The following is a 17,251-nucleotide window of genomic DNA, read 5'->3' as shown; positions in this document are numbered from 1 at the left end:
AATCACGCACAAGATTGTATTTCTACCGCTATTTGCATTCGAAAGATCGCTATCGGAAGAGCACACCGAACTAACTAGTAATATACAGTTCGTAGCATCATTCCTTTCCGTTTTGTTTTTCAGCTTTTTCTAACAAGCACCAAGCAAACGCCGACGTGCCGAAACATGTGTACCACATCCATCAAGAGCAAAGAGCAAAGAGCAAAGCCATAGTAACACAAGACCTAATCAACACCACGACATATCGAGAAGCATTCCCTGGCCATGCGTGCCCTGAAGCATCCAGCTAAGTGGTTTACTTGTGCTTCAGCAACCCCTTGGTGTCAGTCTCCATCGATAAAGATGTTGCAATATTTCATGAAGATGTTGTGCTCACCGGGCACCCATCGCACTTGCAGTCAGCTCCGCAGCCGCAAGATCCACTGGAAGCACAACCGCAGCCGCTCATGGTGATGATTTGAATCGTTGGTTTTTATATTCTGTCGAAGGTGTATCGAATCTCGAAACCCGACAGGCAAGTGTTTTATTGTATTTCGATTTGTTTGTTTATGTGTGCTTGAAGCTTTGTTGCTTGGAGCAAAGGATAAAAAATGCGAGCAGCAGAAAGTGCAGAGAAATGAGAGAAACAAGAAGACGCTGGGGAGAAGAGGGGTAGAATGATGGTGTGCGGGGAGAGGGCTTTATATAAGCGTCATGCTCTCAAGAGACTCGCCTGTCAGTATGAAAAAGAAAGGGGATGCATGCGGGCGGGGTGGCAAGATGACGTCGGACCAGTGTCATTGATTTGTAGGAGTCTGGTGATGATCAGCTCCTTGCTCTATGGTTCCATGTCGGGGGCCACGCCCATGACCCAATCAACGGGCTTCGAGGCGTCTTTCTGTGGTTTCCTTGACTAATTTAACTGATGGTTGTCTTTGTTGGCGTGCTGCAGACCAATCTCGAGTTACTGCTCTTGGCCTAACCTCATCATCTGCCACATCAATTGCCGGCCGGAAGTCCTTTGGGTAACGGTTAAGGCCACAGAACTCGGTCTCAGCAGCATCTTTTCGTGATCTAATCAGCAGGAGATATAGACGACGAGAGTGTATGGCGCATATGTCGGGACCGGGAACATGATACAGTCTAACGATACCCAGGTAGCTTCGGTTCGATTCTTCGTTCCAGCACCCGTCGTAGAGACTCATTCTCATTCATATGAGGTAGCCACTCGGCGCCAAGGGCACCCATACCATGACGACGTCTTTAACTCTGGACTGATTGAGGCTGCCATGAAGTGAACGATATCCCATCACTATCATATCAGTCTTCACTCTGCCCAGTGGTTCTTTTCCAGTTTCTTTTCTAAGTATCTGACCCAATGTTTTGGCTTCGTCCCCCAAGTGAGTGTCTCCCATCTCCATGTACGTCAACCACAGCTTCTCGGTTAGTTTGAAGATATAGAAGTGCTTCGAATTTGTAGTTTGATCAGCTGGTGGGTTAGAAAAACTCTTACAGCCAAACTATGAGCTCGACGAGTTTTGAAAACCGGTTCTCCACGGATTAACTATATATTCAAACCTTGCTTGTTTCGGTCTCTGAATAAATCGTCATTTCTGATGGCTACGCTGCTAGACGGTTTCAAGAGACGACCGACAACTTGGTTAATGCAAGGGCAGTCTGTCGGGTTGATCGTCCGTCTATCCGGCAAATAGGAAAACGAGTTAATACGAGCGGCGTAAACCCCGAGCCCGATATGCACTGGTGACTCACTTACAAGCAAATGAACTGTCTGGTTTCCGCTGGCTGCTGCCTGAGATATCGGCTCTCATCCTCACTTACCATCTCTCTCATGTATTCACAAACACGTTCTTGGTATCAGCTCGACACCAAGAGCCAAGATGACCGACCCTGACCTCGGCCGAGACGGCCCCGACATGCCTCTCGAACCAATATTCAATGGAAAGACCGCTATAGAGACCTTCGAGCCAGAGAAACAAACAACCGATCCCAACAGCTGGAACTCCCCGAGCACCAAAACCACCCAGCCGACCACACCACCACCACCACCAACCCCCTCCCCTCCCCTCCCCACCCCCAAACTCCTCGCCCTCCTCACCTCCCTCATCCTCAGCATCTTCCTCTTCGCCCTCGACCTCACCATCCTCACCAACGCCATCCCCCCCCTCACCACCACCTTCCACAGCCTGCACCACGTCCCCTGGTACGGCAGCGCCTTCTTCCTCACCACCGTCCCCTTCCAATCCGCCTGGGCCAAAGCCCTCCGCCACTTCGACCTGAAGCTCGCCTTCCTCACCGCCATCCTCATATTTGAAGTGGGTAATGCCCTGGCCGGCGCCGCGCCGTCTAGTGTCGTGCTCATCGCGGGCGAGTGTGTTGGGGCCGTTGCTGGGTGGGGTGTTTACCGAGCACCTGTCGTGGCGGTGGTGTTTTTGGGTGAATTTGCCGTTGGGGGCGGTGGCGGCTGGGTTGGTTGTGTTGGTTTTTGAGACGCCTGCTGTGGCTGCGCCGCCGGAAGGGGTGGCTCTCTGGGAGAAGTTCCTCCAGTTGGATTTGCTGGGTTTGGTGGTGATTATGGGGGCGTCGACTTGTTTCCTGCTGGCTATGCAGCTGGGGAGTGAGGTTGGGGTGTGGTCGCGACCGGCCACGGTTGGATTGCTGGTGGCGTTTAGCCTGCTTGTTGTGGTGTTTGTTTTGGTGGAGTGGTTTCAGGGGGAGAGGGCCATGGTCCAGTTCCGGATCCTGAAGCAATGGCGCATACTTGGGAACATAATCTGCATCTTCTTCGTTCCGGCCGTACAGCTCCCTCTGCTCTATATCCTGCCCATCTATTTCTAGGCTGTCACCAACGTTTCTGCCGCGGATAGCGGGTACCGGACCATCCCACTCATTCTCGGCGTGTCCATCTTCACCATCGTCTCCAACACGTCGATGCCAAAGGCCCACTGGGGCGTGTGGCTTATGACCGGTCCCCTCATCATGACGGCTGGTGTCGTCTGTTTGTACACGCTCGGGGTTGGGACGCCGTTCGCCAAAACGATTGGGTTTCAAGTGCTGGTAGGTTCAGGGATTGGCCTTGTCCTGCAGGTTCCCATGGTAGCAAACCAGAAACTTGCGGGCTCCTTCGCCGATATTACCATTGTTACGGGGACGACATTGTTCTTCGAGGCAACCGGAGCTTGACTCTTCATGGCGGCGGCCGAGGCGACATTTGTCAACGGCCTGGTGAACTGTTTGGGAGAATACGCACCGTGGATTCCTTCCCATCAAGTTATCGAAGCTGGAGCAACTGGATTCCGGCAGCGTTTCGGGTCAGATTCGAGCCTTGTTCTGGCCTGTTACATGGACGGCATTCGGACGACCATGATCACTGAGCTAGTATGTTCCGCAATCGCGGCCCTTGTTGCTCTTGCCGTCAGCTTCACCGTGCTGGTGGGGTATTGGAGGAGAAAAGGAGAGGGTAAGCAAACTAGTGTGTAGCTGCTTGAGAAATATTCAGAGCTTAATTTGCTACTGCTGTTGTGACTTTCCACTTTTATCCTTGGCGGTGCTTATTGTGAATAGGGGGCGATAACATGCGCAATAATATCTCTCGTTGTTCGGTTATCTATACACAACGTTGCCCAAACAAGCCAGGCCAGCTTGGGGACACAACTCCCAAGTCAAGGATACCCAGTCCATACTCCCGGGCCTCCCCATCCCTCAAGTGATACTAGACCATACCGAACCACCAAAACGAGCGAGCCCCCCTCTCTCCCCCTCCCTATCCATCAATAAGAAGAAGAAGAAGAAGAAAAAGCCTCAAGAAAAAGACTCTCAGCCCCAAAAAAGCCCGCCCGCTCACCCCAAAACCCCTCCCTCCCGCACCCTCAACACCGCGCTCCCACCCCCCGGCCGACTAACCACCACGGCCGCCTCGCGCTGCTCCGCCGTGAGCGCCAACCCGTCATAGTACCCCTTATCCCAGGCCTCGCGCACGGCGGCCACGCGGCCGGCGGGGACCAGATGCACGCTGCAGCCGCCCCAGCCGGCGCCGGTCAGGCGGCTGCCGTAGGCGCCGGCGGCGCGCGCCAGGGCGCACAGCGTGTCGATCTCGGCGCAGCTGCACTCGTAGGTGGCGCGGCAGGAGTCTTGGGTGGCGTTGAGGAGGGCGCCGAGTTGCGTGCCAATGTCGGGGTTGGTTGTGGTGGTGGTGCCGGTGCCGGTGCCGGATTCGAGCAGCGCTAGGAACTGCACCACGCGCAGCGCCTCGCCAAAGACGTGCTGTGCGCGCTGGGCCAGCTTGAAGCGCTCGGCGCGCACGGGGAAGCGCGAGGTGAAGCGGACTTCCAGCTCGTCGACGGTCAGGCCCAGCACCGTGGCGATCTCCTCGCGCGTGTAGCCCTCGGCTTTGGTGAGCGTTTGCGAGGTCAGCGTGATAAGCTCCTGCAGCTGCTCGGGGGCCGATTGGGCGGCGCGTCCCGCCTGTTCTTGGAGGGCGAAGTAGGTCTCTTGGAAGCCGTGTAGACTGATGCCGAGGGGGGCGGCGTCGGTGGGGAGCGGGGTGCCGGGTGGGTTGAGGGTTGCGTTGAGGTAGGCTGCTGCGAGCGTGCATTCTACCACGCGGAGGTTGTAGTGGATGGGCCCGGTGACGAATTTGTCGGAGGTGACGAAGGATTGGGCGATGAGGAAGACTAGTGCCGGGTCGGTCTCGGGGAACTGGACTGGGCGTGCCTTTAGGGTCGGGGTGAAGGAGACGAAGAGGGCGGAGCCGCGCTCGGAGAAGACCGAGGCAGATTGGTCCATTCTGGAGGTATGTTAGCGGTGGTTTCTTCTCCCTTTTTTCTTCTTCTCCTTTTCTGTTGGCAGATATGCTGCTTGCTGCCGCAACGCAAGAACTTACCCGCCAGAGTTCACGCCTACTGCGCGCTCGCTCACAATGGCCAGCTCGGTCAACTCGGTCTTGTCGACGGTCTCCTCACCGTTGGCTACCATGACAGCTAGAGCGCTGGCAGTCACAAAGGCCGCACTGGAGCTCAGGCCGCCGCCCGTCGGGACAGTGCCGTCGACGAGGATCCTCATGCTCTTAGGCTTGAAGTCAGGGCCCTTCTTCTTGCGGAGCAGCTCTAATGCGCCACGGAGGCCGGACTTGAAGTAGTTGGTCCATTCGTGGACGGTGGCATCGATGTCCACGGCATCGAAAGGAATGTCGAACTCATGGGCGGGAAACTTTGCCTCCTGCACATTGGCGATGGTGATCTTGAAGGTGCCGGCCTCGGTAGGGGTAGGGTCGGTTGACACGGCGAGCAAGGCATCAGCCGTGATGGCCATGGGTAGCACCGGGTACAGCGAGTAGTCGATGTGCTCGCCAATGACATTCACCCGGCCCGGAGCCCGCGAGACGAATTCAGGCGCACGGCCGTGAAGCGACTCAAACTTGGCCAGGAGCCCATTCCACCTCTTAGTTTGAGACGGCAGGGCATCTGAGGTGTAGATGTCACTCAGAGAGTGAGCGATGGGGACAGGACCGGCCATTTCTGGTCAAGTATGTTTTTCTTTTCTGTCTTCTTTTTATTTGTTGAAGTCCTCGTCCAGGACACGCGAAAAAGAGAGAGGGAGAGGGAAAATGAGGGAAAATAGAAAAGGTGTGAAAGGTCAGGTGCGGCAAGAATGAGGTCGAGGTTATGTGGGCAATTCCGGAGTCGCGGAGGTGAAGGTCGGCCGTTGTTGCCCCGCACTGTTTTCTATGTGTAGTCCGCGGTAGTGGGCATCAGAAAAAAGTGTTGGCGGGTCTCGTGCCTGTGAAAGGTAGCCTGATCCGTGATGCTACAGTTACAGTGACAGTCAAACACGCTAATAGCAGAGTTCTGAGAACATTCATGGTTCTGCCCCGGAAAGGCACTTCGGACGAACAAGCTTGAACTTTCTTCTCGCGGGGCCGATGCGGGGAGTGCCCGGTACCCACCCCACCATGATCACCAACACCGCCGAGTATTTCACCGTTGGGCGGAGCCTGGCCTGTTCCTGCTGGTCAACAAACTTGAGTTGAGATGGAAGGTGGTGGCATTGACTGGGACATTGGCTTGTGTTAACGTTGCGTTCGCTATGTCAAGGAGTGGTCAAGGCAAGTACTCAAAACTTCAGAGTTCGAACCCCGCGGGAAAGGGCGAGAACCTTGGGCTCAATGGCATCATTCCGAAAACAACATGAAGCAGGTGACCCCCTTATGGGTTTGGTTGTGGTATAAGCTACATATGGGCAAGCCCTCAGTCAGTCGCCAGATCGCAATGAGATGCTGTTCAACACAGCCGATCATTGGGCAGCGGCCTCCATGCCACCATGATAAGTCACGAACATGAATTGAAGGGACTAGAAACGACTTAGCAATGCCTCCGCGGTGTCTCGAATGCTCAAATTCACATGGTATCGATTCATCCAATATATACAGCCCACCGGCACGGCACGGCGACAGGGGGAACAGCGAGGCCTTACCCCAGGCTCCTCGCAAAATAAACCCAGATCATACAACAGATCTGCAACCAACTTTTGCTGACCCGTGATGCATTGCAAAACATGGCTCAATGCCAACAACAACAACAACCAGATTTTCCGAATTTTTCCGATCCGTTCCGCAAAAAACAACTGGGAAAAATGTCAAGAACTGGACGATTAAGGGGAATAGCGAAGGTATGGTGTTGCATGCTTTAAGAGTGGAGGCCGCCGGTGCGTTCCCGCATCCGCTCTCGCCTAATCTTGTCCTTGGCTGTTGTGTGTGTTAGTCGATGTAGTCTTATACCTAAGTTGTTGAGAAAGCAACTTACCACTATCCCAGGTGATAAACTCGTGCAGACCAGACCCGGCGGGGACCATGGGAAGGACAGGGACCTTCTTGTCCGTCACCACCTCGAGCAGGGCCGGCCCATCGCTCTCAATCAGCCACTTGAGAGCCTCCACGGTCTCTTCGGGCTTAACGAGGCGCCGGTGCTGCACGCCCATGGCGTCGGCCAGCTTCATAAAGTCGGGGTTCTTCTGGTGGGTGTGTGAATACCGGTCTTCGTAGAACAGGTTCTGCCATTGCGTGACCATGCCCTGCTCCTCGTTGTTCAGGATGATGACCTTGACGCCAATGTTGAACTGCGCAGCAGTGGAGAGCTCGGTCAGGGTCATGGCGAACGAGGCATCACCATCGATGTCGATGACGAGCGAATCAGGCTTCGCCACCTTGGCGCCGATGGCAGCCGGCAGGCCGTAACCCATGGTCCCTAGGCCACCAGAGGTGATCATGGACCGAGGGTGGCGCCAGCGGAAATGCTGAGCTACCCACATCTGATGCTGGCCAACACCAGTAGAGATGTATGTGTCGTCCTTCCGGTCGGCCGTCAGCTTGCTCAGCTCCTCGATAAGAGTCTGCGGCTTGATCAAGCCTGAGCGCTCCGCCCGTTCGTAGTCGGAGAGAGGCCACTTCGTCTTCCACTCATTGATCTTGTCAAACCAGTCCTTCCTATCGGTCATCGCCTTGGCCTCAACGTGGGGCAGGAGCATCTCAAGGCTAGCGCTGATGTCGCCTTCGATGGCCTCGGTCGCTTGCACAACCTTGTTGATATTCTTGGGCAGAATCTCAAAGTGGATGATACCTCCGCGCCCCTCGGCCGCAGCGGCCTTAGCAGCCGGCGCAAACTTGGCAACGCTCAGGGTCACGCGATCATCAAAGCGTGCGCCGAGGGCGATGATCAAGTCAGCTTCTTGCATCGCCATGTTGGCATACGCAGAGCCGTGCATGCCAAGCATGTGCAGCGACTTCTCGTCCAACTCGTCAAAGGCGCCGAGACCTTGGAGGGTAGTCGTGACGGGAAGAGATGCCTTGTCCGCCAGCGTCCTGAGCAGTGCCGGGCCGTTCTTGGAGCAGATGACACCATGGCCAGCATAGATGACGGGCTTCTTGGCGATGTTGATGAGATCGGCGACGCGGCGGATCGAAGCATCCTGCTGTTTCTTGCTGATCTCGAGGGCAGCACGAGACGCGGCGCTAGGAATCGTTGGGATAGCAGATTCGGTGGGAATGGCTCGCCTGAGGACGCCGGCCGTGATATCCTTGGGAAGGTCGACAAGAACGGGGCCAGGCCTGCCGCTGGTAGCAATCTCGAAAGCCTCGTTGATCCTTCGGGGGAGTTCGGCGACGCTCTTGACCATGACGTTCCACTTGGTGCACGCCCGCGAGATGCCGATCACGTCGGCTTCTTGGAAAGCGTCACTTCCGATGGCAGCCGTGACGACCTGGCCGGTGAAGACGACCATTGGCGTACCATCTGCAAGCGCATCGGCCATCGGGGTGACGACATTGGTTGCGCCGGGCCCAGATGTCACCAACACAACGCCGGGCTTTCCTGAAGCACGCGCATAGCCCTCAGCCATGTGGCCAGCGCCCTGCTCGTGCCTCGGAAGCACGAAGCCAAAATGGGGTGAGTTGTAAATCGCATCGAACACCGGAAGAATGGCGCCGCCAGGGTAGCCGACTGTAGCATTGTAGTGTTAGCTAAAGAGCTGGGGGTACCGAAACTCATGCAACAAAAGGCGAAACGCACAGATATGCTTTACATCATGCCGCAGCATCATTTCGTGGAAGATCTCTCCTCCAGTCTTCCCGATGAATCTATCCCATGTTTGTGTTAGTCACATGTGGCCATGCGAACAGGAGGGGCATTGCGGTTGACATACGACTCGTCCACGTCGCTCTTCTTCGGGTTAACGAGGGGCTGGACATGGCTTCGATCTTTGGGTGCAGCATTGAATGACGGGCTGGGTTTCGGCCGTGCCTCACTATTGAATACCAAGTTAGCCCTTCGAACTCCAACGTGACTCACCCAACAGACAGGGAGGGGACCGTGGGAAACAGGGGCAAACGTACGTCGCAGTTGGTTTTGTGGCCGCCGTTGTCGATTGATTCCTCACATTGGCTGGGCTGTTGCGCCGTGTTGCTATGGCTGTGACTCTTTGGGCCGTGATGAGGGCTCGTTGTTGCCCGGGCCGAGCTTCGGCGAGGCCCTTGAGGGCGCGCGATGTCTGACGGAGCATCGTGTCTGGGGGGGAGTGGAGTGGAGAGGGCCAAAACCAATTTAATAAACGACAAAAACAAGGAAGGAAAAAAACGACGAGTAACAGAAGACTGCTACCGTGAGAATTGTGCACCGAAAGCAGTGTCTCTCATCTGAAGGCGAAGAGTCAATGGCTCCACGGCTCGAGACACTGGCGATGTGGAAGAAAGAGCGTCTGGCCGTGGGCGGAGCCGCTTTGGGTGTGAGTCGCTGCTGGATCTCAAATTTTTGGCCTTCGATTGTGGGGTAGAAAGACGGTGACAAGGTGTGCACGGGCTGCAGAGCGGTCTTTGGTGGCGATGTCGGAAGCGGGAGGAGCTCAATTGGCTGCCCATGAGCAAGACGTGGCTAGCCACCAAGAGACGAGTCTGGACTTTGCCGCCCGATTTTCTTCGACAGATTGACGAGACGGAAATAAACTTTTTTTGTTTTTCACGGCAAGGGATGAATCGCCGGAGCCCACCACCATCAGCCGGGCTTCTTGTTCCCCCGGCGGTTTGCCTCGAGTCTCACAATTATCGGCAGTTCGCACCTGTACGCCCAAGTGTTTGACATGGTGACACGATGAAGCTCTGTGGCCGAGGATGATCGGCTGTGCGGGTCTACAAACCGCCCAATTACAACTTCCCCGTTGCCAATTGTTTGAACGATTTTCTACCAAACTGATGCCCGAATGCTGTTGCTTGGGACGAAGCCCACCTCTCGGCATGTGCACAACAAACAGTCTGTGCCCGGCCGTTCGGAAGCCATCAGCGGTTCATCCCCAGTATAGAGCGGGGTAGATTACTGCATGGGGCAGGCAACCCCACTAAAAGGTTACAGGATAGCCGAAAGACGGATGGATGTTCTGATGTTCGGAGGTCCTGTCAACGGTTTAGGGCTGTATTCGGTGGCGTTTTTTTGAAACCCCGACTCTTCAGCTCCATACATGTAAGTAGGTTGCCCTATTTTGACGTGAAGGCAAGTCTCGTTGCAGTACCTCGCTTCTGGGTAGGGCGCCTCTTGACCAGCGACGTGTGCTATGGGCTCCCAATCGCGCGGCCGGTGTGTATGGATAGGATTCGTTACCTGCCAGAGCGCGTCCGGCCAAGGGCAAATATTCGAACTTGACGTGGCCGAGAGACGTGGCTATCCCGAAAAGGGTTGGCCGGGTACGGGGGCATCTGGCGACGCTTGCTGCGCCAGAGACCCTCTCATCTTGCTCTCCCACTCCATCTCAACTGGGCTGTTTCACCACGGCCTCAGCTCCGACTCGTCTTCCAGACTCCGATCCGAAGTGGATCCCGCTCCGGTGATGCGGAGTGGGTGGGTCCGGAGACCGGGGCCAGCTCGGTGAATCGGCCGGGCTCAAGCCGGGCTTCAGTCGAGCAAAGTCATCAAGTCTTAAAACCGCTCGGGTAAGGCGAGCGAGGCAAGGTTCACAAATACATTCCGATTAGCGCTGAAGAATAATACCTAGTATAATAAAGAAATATCTATGCTTGATCGCTTGGTAAAATTACCCCTCCACCCATCACCGTCGACAAGGGAATAGATACGAACGCCGCATTCCCTCCTACAGGCATTCGGCATCCACATAATTAGTGCCGTTGTAAAGAGCCAAACCCATATCCCTTCCGCTCATGACAACCCCAGAAACAGCAACGAGTCCAATCTTCAGTGGCACTGTCAACGCCGTGACAACTCCTCGCTTGCCCACGACCGGTGTCGTATAACAGAAGCAAGAGAGGATATGGAATAATTTGATTACATGCCATCCCTGAAAGGCAGCAAAAGACGCCAAGAACGCCATGGTTAGCCCGTGCTATTCTCCCAATAATTGCTCAGTTACTGCATCGTAGATCGGAAATAAGCCTCCGTTTAGAAACTTTTTGGTGTGCGGAGAGGGACAGAATGAGGTATGACGAAGGGCCATGCTTGCACTGACAAGTAGGCGACGTGAGGCTCGCCGTGGCTAAGGGGAAACGGAGGCGAAGAGAAATGGGGTAAGGGGGGAGGGGTGAAAGGGGGTAGAGAAGAAGGGGGGTAAGAGAGGGCTACGTACAGCAAAGCCAGCGTCAAATCACCGTGGATATGTGCCTTGAGCTCAATCTCAATCTCCAAGTTCAGGTCTAGCCGAAGCTTGAGGGGGTTCTTTCCACCACCGTCACCACCCTTCTGCTGCATCTGCTGCTGCTGTTGTTGTTGCATCATCATCTGCTGCTGGCGCTGCTGCTGCTGGTAGGCGATCTGCTCATCGTAGTCCTCGTCATCTTCGGTGTCCTCGTCGCTGTAGCGGCGGCGGCGGCGGCGACGGCGCTCCACTTGCTGGTCTTGGGTCTGCTTCGGCTTCTTCTGCTTCTGCATCCACTTGGGTTGCGGCTTCTCATCATCCTTGGGTGTTGGTGGCTGGGAGAGAGCCGGGCTGTGCTCATCTGCCTCTTCTTCCTTTTGCTTCTTGGGGCGTGGATAGTCTTCGGCATCCTCTTCGTCCTCTTCCTCGTCTTGGTCCTGGTCACGGTCGTCACCCGACTGGTAGTCGTCTTCTAGTACACGCTGGTCCTCGTCCTCCGGGTCCTCCTCGTCATAGTTGTCTCCTTCGTCGTCATTTTGATGCTGAAGGTTGTCGTTGTCATTATCGTCTTCAGCGGCGTCGTCTTCAGCGGTGGCATGTTGTGGTTGCTCAGCCTGGCTAGCTTGTCCGGCTTGTTGCTCCTCATCATCCCGCTTCTGGTTTTGCTTTCTCTGAGGCTAGGTATTGTTAGGCCTAGGTCATTGGTGAAGGGACTTGAACTTCAAGGAGGGATCATACCGATGACATGTTTGCGGTTTGCGGTATAAAGTTTGTCGATCTGGTGTAAGTGTTCTTTGCAAAAGGTTTGGACGAGACGAAATGGTTAAGACTGTTAGTGGAGGTCCAGCTTAAAAGACAACTACTTCAACACAAAATTTCCAGGGATGAACGACAGCTTGGAAGACCCTGCATCATAGCCCAAAAAAAACATGATTCTCAGCCGACTCTCCCCATGTCGGAAGTCCCGTCGTCAAACCCGGTGACGACATAGTGCTGCCCGGGTGGGCAAGCCACACCGTTTCTTTTCCATTCCGACGTATCCCATAAACGGAGGGCAGCGTGGGTAGGTGGCTGGGGTGAGCATAGGGCGACAATGAAGTTGGCCAGCATCAAAGCCACAATGTTCAATGACGTATCCTTGCAGGAGTGGCTTACCAGCCCGGCAAATTAGGGGGCAGGGGCAAGAGAATAAGCCTTCCGGAGGGTGTGATCGTGAGCCCAAACAGGCAGGCAAAAGAAACATGGTTGGTGAAACGGTGTCGGGGTCGTTGAGAAACCGGCCCGGACACAGCCAACTGGGGGACCGTGGCGAGAAGGCCTAGCGTATATGTTGGAAGTTTTCGTGTCATGCAGCAACGGCCAGAACCTTCAACAGACACACTCCAGACACACAAACTCAGCCCACCCTGTATTCGGAAAGACGCGCCATGCCGATCGGTCTGCTCGTCATTGCCGGCATCCCCACGACCATTGGGGTCTGCGAAGCCCTGAGCGCGCAGAAGAAAGCGAATGCAGCGGCCAAGGAAAAGGCCAAGTTCCACCTAACGGCCACCGTTTCACTTGATGGACAGGGCCCAGTCGAGTGCTGGTGTATCCTGAAAGATGGAAATGTGAGTGTTGAAGGGGACATCCCGGGTTCATCGGCTTTTTCGAGATTTCGGAGTCCCGAAGTCTGGGAAGCGTTCGTAAATGTGAGATAACCGAGCCGGGACCGCCAACTAACGAGTCGTGTAGTTGTGGATTGACCACCCCGCCTTCCCGATGCCGGGACACAAGTTCACGGGCTACTACTTCACGTACCCGTCTGAAACACAACAACTAGGGCTGGTGAGCACCATCGCCGACGACCCGCCCATGCTGAACTGGCTTTTCGTCGACAAAGACACCAACATGGTGCGGCACGGGGGTCGGCAAGATACGCTGGGTGGGCACACGATCGGACCCTGGTTTTGGAGCGATGACGAACAGTGGTTAACCCTGGAAGAAGACTCTTTCAAGTTTGTGGCCGTGCAGCAGGATAACAAAAAGTGGGCAGTTGCCTTGGATCGAGATGGAGCCTTCAGCGCGGGTGCGGGGCCGGGGAAGGAGGAGGGTAGCAAAACGGAGGCAAAAACGGAGAGGCCGCGGCGTCCCCGTAAGTGGATTCCCATCATGCTCAGGAGGCGGCTTCAGTTGGGCATGGAGAGTCGATACGTCAAAGGAGCAAATGGATAAACGCCCTGAACATGACTAGAGGTGCATTCTGTGACATTGGTGGTGTGAGCTGTGTTTGAACTTTGCTTGGTTGTCATGCGAGAACTCCTCCTTTTTTCGGTGTTCCTTGGTGTTCCTTGGAGGATTCAGGGGAAGTCCGCTTGCGTGAGCTGTAAGTGAGTGGAACTGACATGCAAGCGAACGGCTACCGCACCGATGATGCTTGAAAATGGTAGTTTATGCAGCCACTCTGGGGCCATGGAATAACAGCCGATTTCTTGGCCGGCACAGCCCGTGTGGATAGTTGGCGAGTCGTGGTTAGTGGGTAAGGAGTCGGTTCCCGGAGCCCAGGCCCCAAACCGTCCGATGACTTCATCGAGAAGTTCATCCCTTTGGATCCGGTTTTGGCCACTAGTGAAGAGACTTCAGTCTTGCCTTTAATAACCCACCGTCTCAACGCCCCAGGACCCTTTGGACACCACTCAACCACAAATCCACATCACCTTCCATTAATCCAGATTGACGAAGACCCTTAGAGTCACAACCAACATCCACTTTACTCCATCTTTCTAATTTCTCCCCGCACAACACACTTCAACAATGGCATCCCGCAGCGGCTCAGAGGAGAAGAAGCCACGGCGCCAGCAGCAGACATACGAGTCTGAAGGCGAAGAGTCTGAAGAGTACCAGTCCCCGCCGCCCCGGAGGAAGCGCAACCAGCGTCAAAAGAAAGGCGGCCAAGGGCCCCTCGACAACCTTGCCCTCGACAATGTTCAGAACACAGCAGGCGGCCTCGTCAACACGGCAACGGGCGCACTAGGTGGCGTGGCGGGTAACGCCGTTCAAAACCAAGGAGGCGGCGACGGCGGCGGCAAGAGTGATACCCTGAGGCTCAGGTTGGACCTCAACCTCGACATTGAGATCACGCTTAAGGCTAAGATCCATGGTGATCTGGAGCTTGCTCTCTTGTATGTGCCTTTTTCTTCCCCATTTTGCTTTTTGCTCTCTGGCTTCCACCACTCCCCCCCTTTCTTTAATCCATACTTCCCAAGCGTCCGCCATGCAAGCAAACCTTCACGCTTGAATGCCGACGCGTGTTTCAGTCTTTAGAACAAGTGTCATTCACCGCCATAAATGCGACTTCACAACTTCTCCCGAGTGTTTTCCTATGTCCGAATCCCGTCTCTTGCACAGGCTAAAGGACGATGCAGAGAAACCTGAGCAGGCGACACAGCTCTCGGGGGGTTCCCACTTCTGCGCACCGTTCCGTTTTATGGATGGGGATGATGTTGTTGTTGTCGTTGTTGCCGTCGTTGCTCTTGGGGATTCGCGGTTCGTGGATAGGTATAAGGGCTAATTCCTTAGGAACTGAAGCAACTAAAACCCACCTTAAGAGCTCAACAAGGGCTCGGCAAGGACTATATCTTTCGTGTACCAGAATCCGGTTCGGGAAACGGGATAACGGCGGTTTGGGCTTTTGCGTTTTAATTGTCACGAAGGGGAAACGGGTTCATGTTTCATGTTAATGTTAGTTGGCAAACGGCCATCATCGGATTTTGGGCGATTTATTAGAGTTTCATGGCCATAACTCGACTATACCAGAGCTATCACCAGTGAATTTATCGCGTTAACTCTACACTCATTTCCTGTGCACAAATTCAGTGTTTGCCGTGATGCACAAATTCCACAGCCCGTTTTAGTCCGTTTTTGTTCCGACATGGGTGTCCCCACAGTGATCGACTGTGGCTCGTGCACGCCGTTGGGACCAAGCCAGGGTCTGCTCTGGTTCAAACTCAATTCCAACATACTTACACAACACCCACACTCCTACACTAGCATTGTTAATTCACTACATCCCAATCTCCTAGGTCGGCACGAGCGCACTTCTTCCTTCGTATAGGCACACTGGAAAACAATAGGCAGCAACCAAATCCAAAAAGTTGGACAGCATGAAAAACCGCCCACTTGGCACCCGAGACGCGCAATCCCGACACGGCAAAACTTCCGATACTTCGCCAAGCACCCGCATTCTGCAGCGCGAAGTTCCTTGCATCCACCCCTGACGGAACACAACCACACCACTGATGTCATGACTATGCCGCCTGCAGACCGAGTCTCCAGGGCGGCTCGGGGATGACTCCTATGTAGGTATTCCTAGTATAGCGTTGTTCGGCTGCCCTCATGCCCGACAGCTTTGTGTATCCATTTTCTCCTGATTTTTTAGCGGGGATTTCGTATTGATGCGTTCCTGAGAGCAAATTAAAACCCCTGTCTCTCATCCCAACTCCCCTCTTAGTCCCCCATGACGTCATTTTCCCTCCCTTCTTCTCCCTCACACTATCTCGCATCCACACCACCACGACACCCTGGAGAGACAAGCGAGACAAGCTTGGATCTAGCAGAGGTTCCAGAATCTGACCGTTACCCATCGATCATCACGCGCCTTGTTTCTGGCGACCCTGTCGAGTCAGTGTACCAAGCTGGAGTCAATCCAGGCCCACAGAGCGCAGCCGACTTCTTTGAAGAGAATCACGAAAAGAAAAAAGACTCTCTAGCCATCAAAGATAGAAGAAGGAGTTCAATAGATAGTCATCCAGCAGTCATGGCATCCAAGTCTCCGCTAGAGCAGGGATCTCAATCACCACCGCACTCTGAGGCAGAAGAATCACGGGTTATCGACAGCGAGAGAGAAGACCAGAGAGGTACCCAAAAGGAAGACACGCCCAAACGGCCGAAGAGCCCTGCCTACGTCGCCCCTATCTCGAGGATAGGCAGCATCTCACCAAAAGTCTCGCCTGGTATCCAAATATCCGCCACGGACCGCCCAGAGCTTCCGTCTTTCGTCGGCACGCTTCTCGTCGGGAAACTGATCGATGAAGACGGCGATGTCATAGACGAAGAGACAGGGCAGGTCCTAGCGCACGCCGCTGGTGACCTTCCCACGATGGTCGGCCGGCGGGTGACCAACGCCCAAGGCGATATCCTCGGTGATGACGGCGAACTCCTAGGATACGTCGCCGACATCGAGTGGCCTAAGGATCGGCCGCGACCAACAGCACCACCACGAAGCCTATTTGACGTGATGGGCCGCGCCACGAGCTCCTTGATGGTCGACCACGCGGGGAACATCCTCGACGCCAGTGGGAATGTTGTCGGCACCTTCCACGACAACAATAACCCGCTCCATCGCAAGGAAAAGGAAGAGAAGGAGGCCCGACAGCGCACGCAGAAGAAAATCGACGAACCATCAGGACAGGAAGAAGAAGATAGGCGTCAACAACAGCCTACTTCCCAGACGCGGACGCCACCGCCGCCGCCGCAGCAAACCGAGGAGCAGGCGGAACCCCAATCACAGTCGACTTCTGGTGGTGAGAGTCAGCCTAAGCCGAGACGCACGGAGGAGGAGAGGAGACAAAATGCGGAAGCGTGGAGGAAGGAGAACCCCAACGAAAGCCCGTCTGATATTTTCTTGGATGTCAAGTCCACCAGGGAGGGGATTCAGCTGACCATCCGAATTCCGACCGTGTTTAATGGTCAGCAGACCACACCGCACATATCGTTTTCGTAGTTGTGGTACGAGAGGCGGGAGCAAGGGTATGACGGAATCTTGGCGGCGATATTATTTTGAGGGTTGCTACAAGTGGCTGTTGGGGAGTTCAGGGCGCGCGATTGGGGAGCGGAATCGGGGAGTTCAGGATCGGCGCGACTTTTCATGTACCAAGTATAGTCTCGAGGCATCGCGGAGGTCGGATCGAGATTCCTGTAGGTTAGATAGGACTAAAGTCTCCGAGTCCAAAATAGACCAGTATAGCACAAGCAGTGACAAGGCATCCCGTGCGGATCTGGCCTGGGGGGGTGGCTAAACGGAGATGTGGTGTGTGTGGGAGAAAAGATCACTGGGGACCAACCCGGCAAAAGCAGGTTTTTGAGCCACACA

The 17,251-nt window shown here is 54.9% G+C and overlaps 7 protein-coding genes across 7 annotated transcripts; 4 read left to right on the top strand and 3 right to left on the bottom strand.

The window, feature by feature from the left end:
• The first annotated feature begins 2,057 nt into the window (after positions 1 to 2,057).
• F5144DRAFT_571104 (uncharacterized protein) lies at positions 2,058 to 3,029 on the top strand. Its single transcript, XM_066788813.1, has one exon. It carries the CDS (start codon positions 2,320 to 2,322, stop codon positions 2,833 to 2,835), a length of 516 nt encoding a protein of 171 aa, XP_066642585.1. The 5' UTR covers positions 2,058 to 2,319; the 3' UTR covers positions 2,836 to 3,029.
• An 808-nt stretch (positions 3,030 to 3,837) lies between these two features.
• On the bottom strand, positions 3,838 to 5,511 carry F5144DRAFT_490194 (ribosomal protein S5 domain 2-type protein; the record flags this gene model as incomplete). The annotated part of the gene is made up of 2 exons (XM_066785780.1): positions 3,838 to 4,783; positions 4,880 to 5,511. 2 exons carry the CDS (start codon positions 5,509 to 5,511, stop codon positions 3,838 to 3,840), a joined length of 1,578 nt encoding a protein of 525 aa, XP_066642584.1.
• Positions 5,512 to 6,680: 1,169 nt separating this feature from the next.
• On the bottom strand, positions 6,681 to 9,048 carry F5144DRAFT_602263 (thiamine diphosphate-binding protein; the record flags this gene model as incomplete). The annotated part of the gene is made up of 5 exons (XM_066791192.1): positions 6,681 to 6,739; positions 6,798 to 8,489; positions 8,559 to 8,626; positions 8,692 to 8,793; positions 8,882 to 9,048. 5 exons carry the CDS (start codon positions 9,046 to 9,048, stop codon positions 6,681 to 6,683), a joined length of 2,088 nt encoding a protein of 695 aa, XP_066642583.1.
• A 1,561-nt stretch (positions 9,049 to 10,609) lies between these two features.
• F5144DRAFT_218899 (uncharacterized protein) lies at positions 10,610 to 11,979 on the bottom strand. Its single transcript, XM_066783120.1, has 3 exons — positions 11,860 to 11,979; positions 11,113 to 11,798; positions 10,610 to 10,827 (listed from the first exon to the last, which is right to left on the bottom strand). The coding sequence occupies exons 1-3, from the start codon at positions 11,866 to 11,868 to the stop codon at positions 10,815 to 10,817; spliced, it is 708 nt and encodes a 235-aa protein (XP_066642582.1). The 5' UTR covers positions 11,869 to 11,979; the 3' UTR covers positions 10,610 to 10,814.
• A 477-nt stretch (positions 11,980 to 12,456) lies between these two features.
• F5144DRAFT_218812 (uncharacterized protein) lies at positions 12,457 to 13,592 on the top strand. The gene is made up of 2 exons (XM_066783119.1): positions 12,457 to 12,731; positions 12,856 to 13,592. Exons 1-2 carry the CDS (start codon positions 12,549 to 12,551, stop codon positions 13,333 to 13,335), a joined length of 663 nt encoding a protein of 220 aa, XP_066642581.1. The 5' UTR covers positions 12,457 to 12,548; the 3' UTR covers positions 13,336 to 13,592.
• A 216-nt stretch (positions 13,593 to 13,808) lies between these two features.
• F5144DRAFT_218796 (uncharacterized protein) lies at positions 13,809 to 14,782 on the top strand. The gene has a single exon (XM_066783118.1). The coding sequence runs from the start codon at positions 13,915 to 13,917 to the stop codon at positions 14,422 to 14,424; it is 510 nt and encodes a 169-aa protein (XP_066642580.1). The 5' UTR covers positions 13,809 to 13,914; the 3' UTR covers positions 14,425 to 14,782.
• Positions 14,783 to 15,916: 1,134 nt separating this feature from the next.
• F5144DRAFT_488930 (uncharacterized protein) lies at positions 15,917 to 16,882 on the top strand (the record flags this gene model as incomplete). The annotated part of the gene is made up of 1 exon (XM_066785693.1): positions 15,917 to 16,882. The coding sequence occupies one exon, from the start codon at positions 15,917 to 15,919 to the stop codon at positions 16,880 to 16,882; it is 966 nt and encodes a 321-aa protein (XP_066642579.1).
• Positions 16,883 to 17,251: the final 369 nt, after the last annotated feature.

The sequence above is a fragment of the Chaetomium tenue genome (assembly GCF_020726465.1).
Source record: "Chaetomium tenue strain MPI-SDFR-AT-0079 chromosome Unknown F5144scaffold_4, whole genome shotgun sequence".
In the NCBI taxonomy this organism is placed as follows: Eukaryota; Fungi; Ascomycota; class Sordariomycetes; order Sordariales; family Chaetomiaceae; genus Chaetomium; species Chaetomium tenue.
This window is presented reverse-complemented; position numbering and strand designations above follow the sequence as displayed.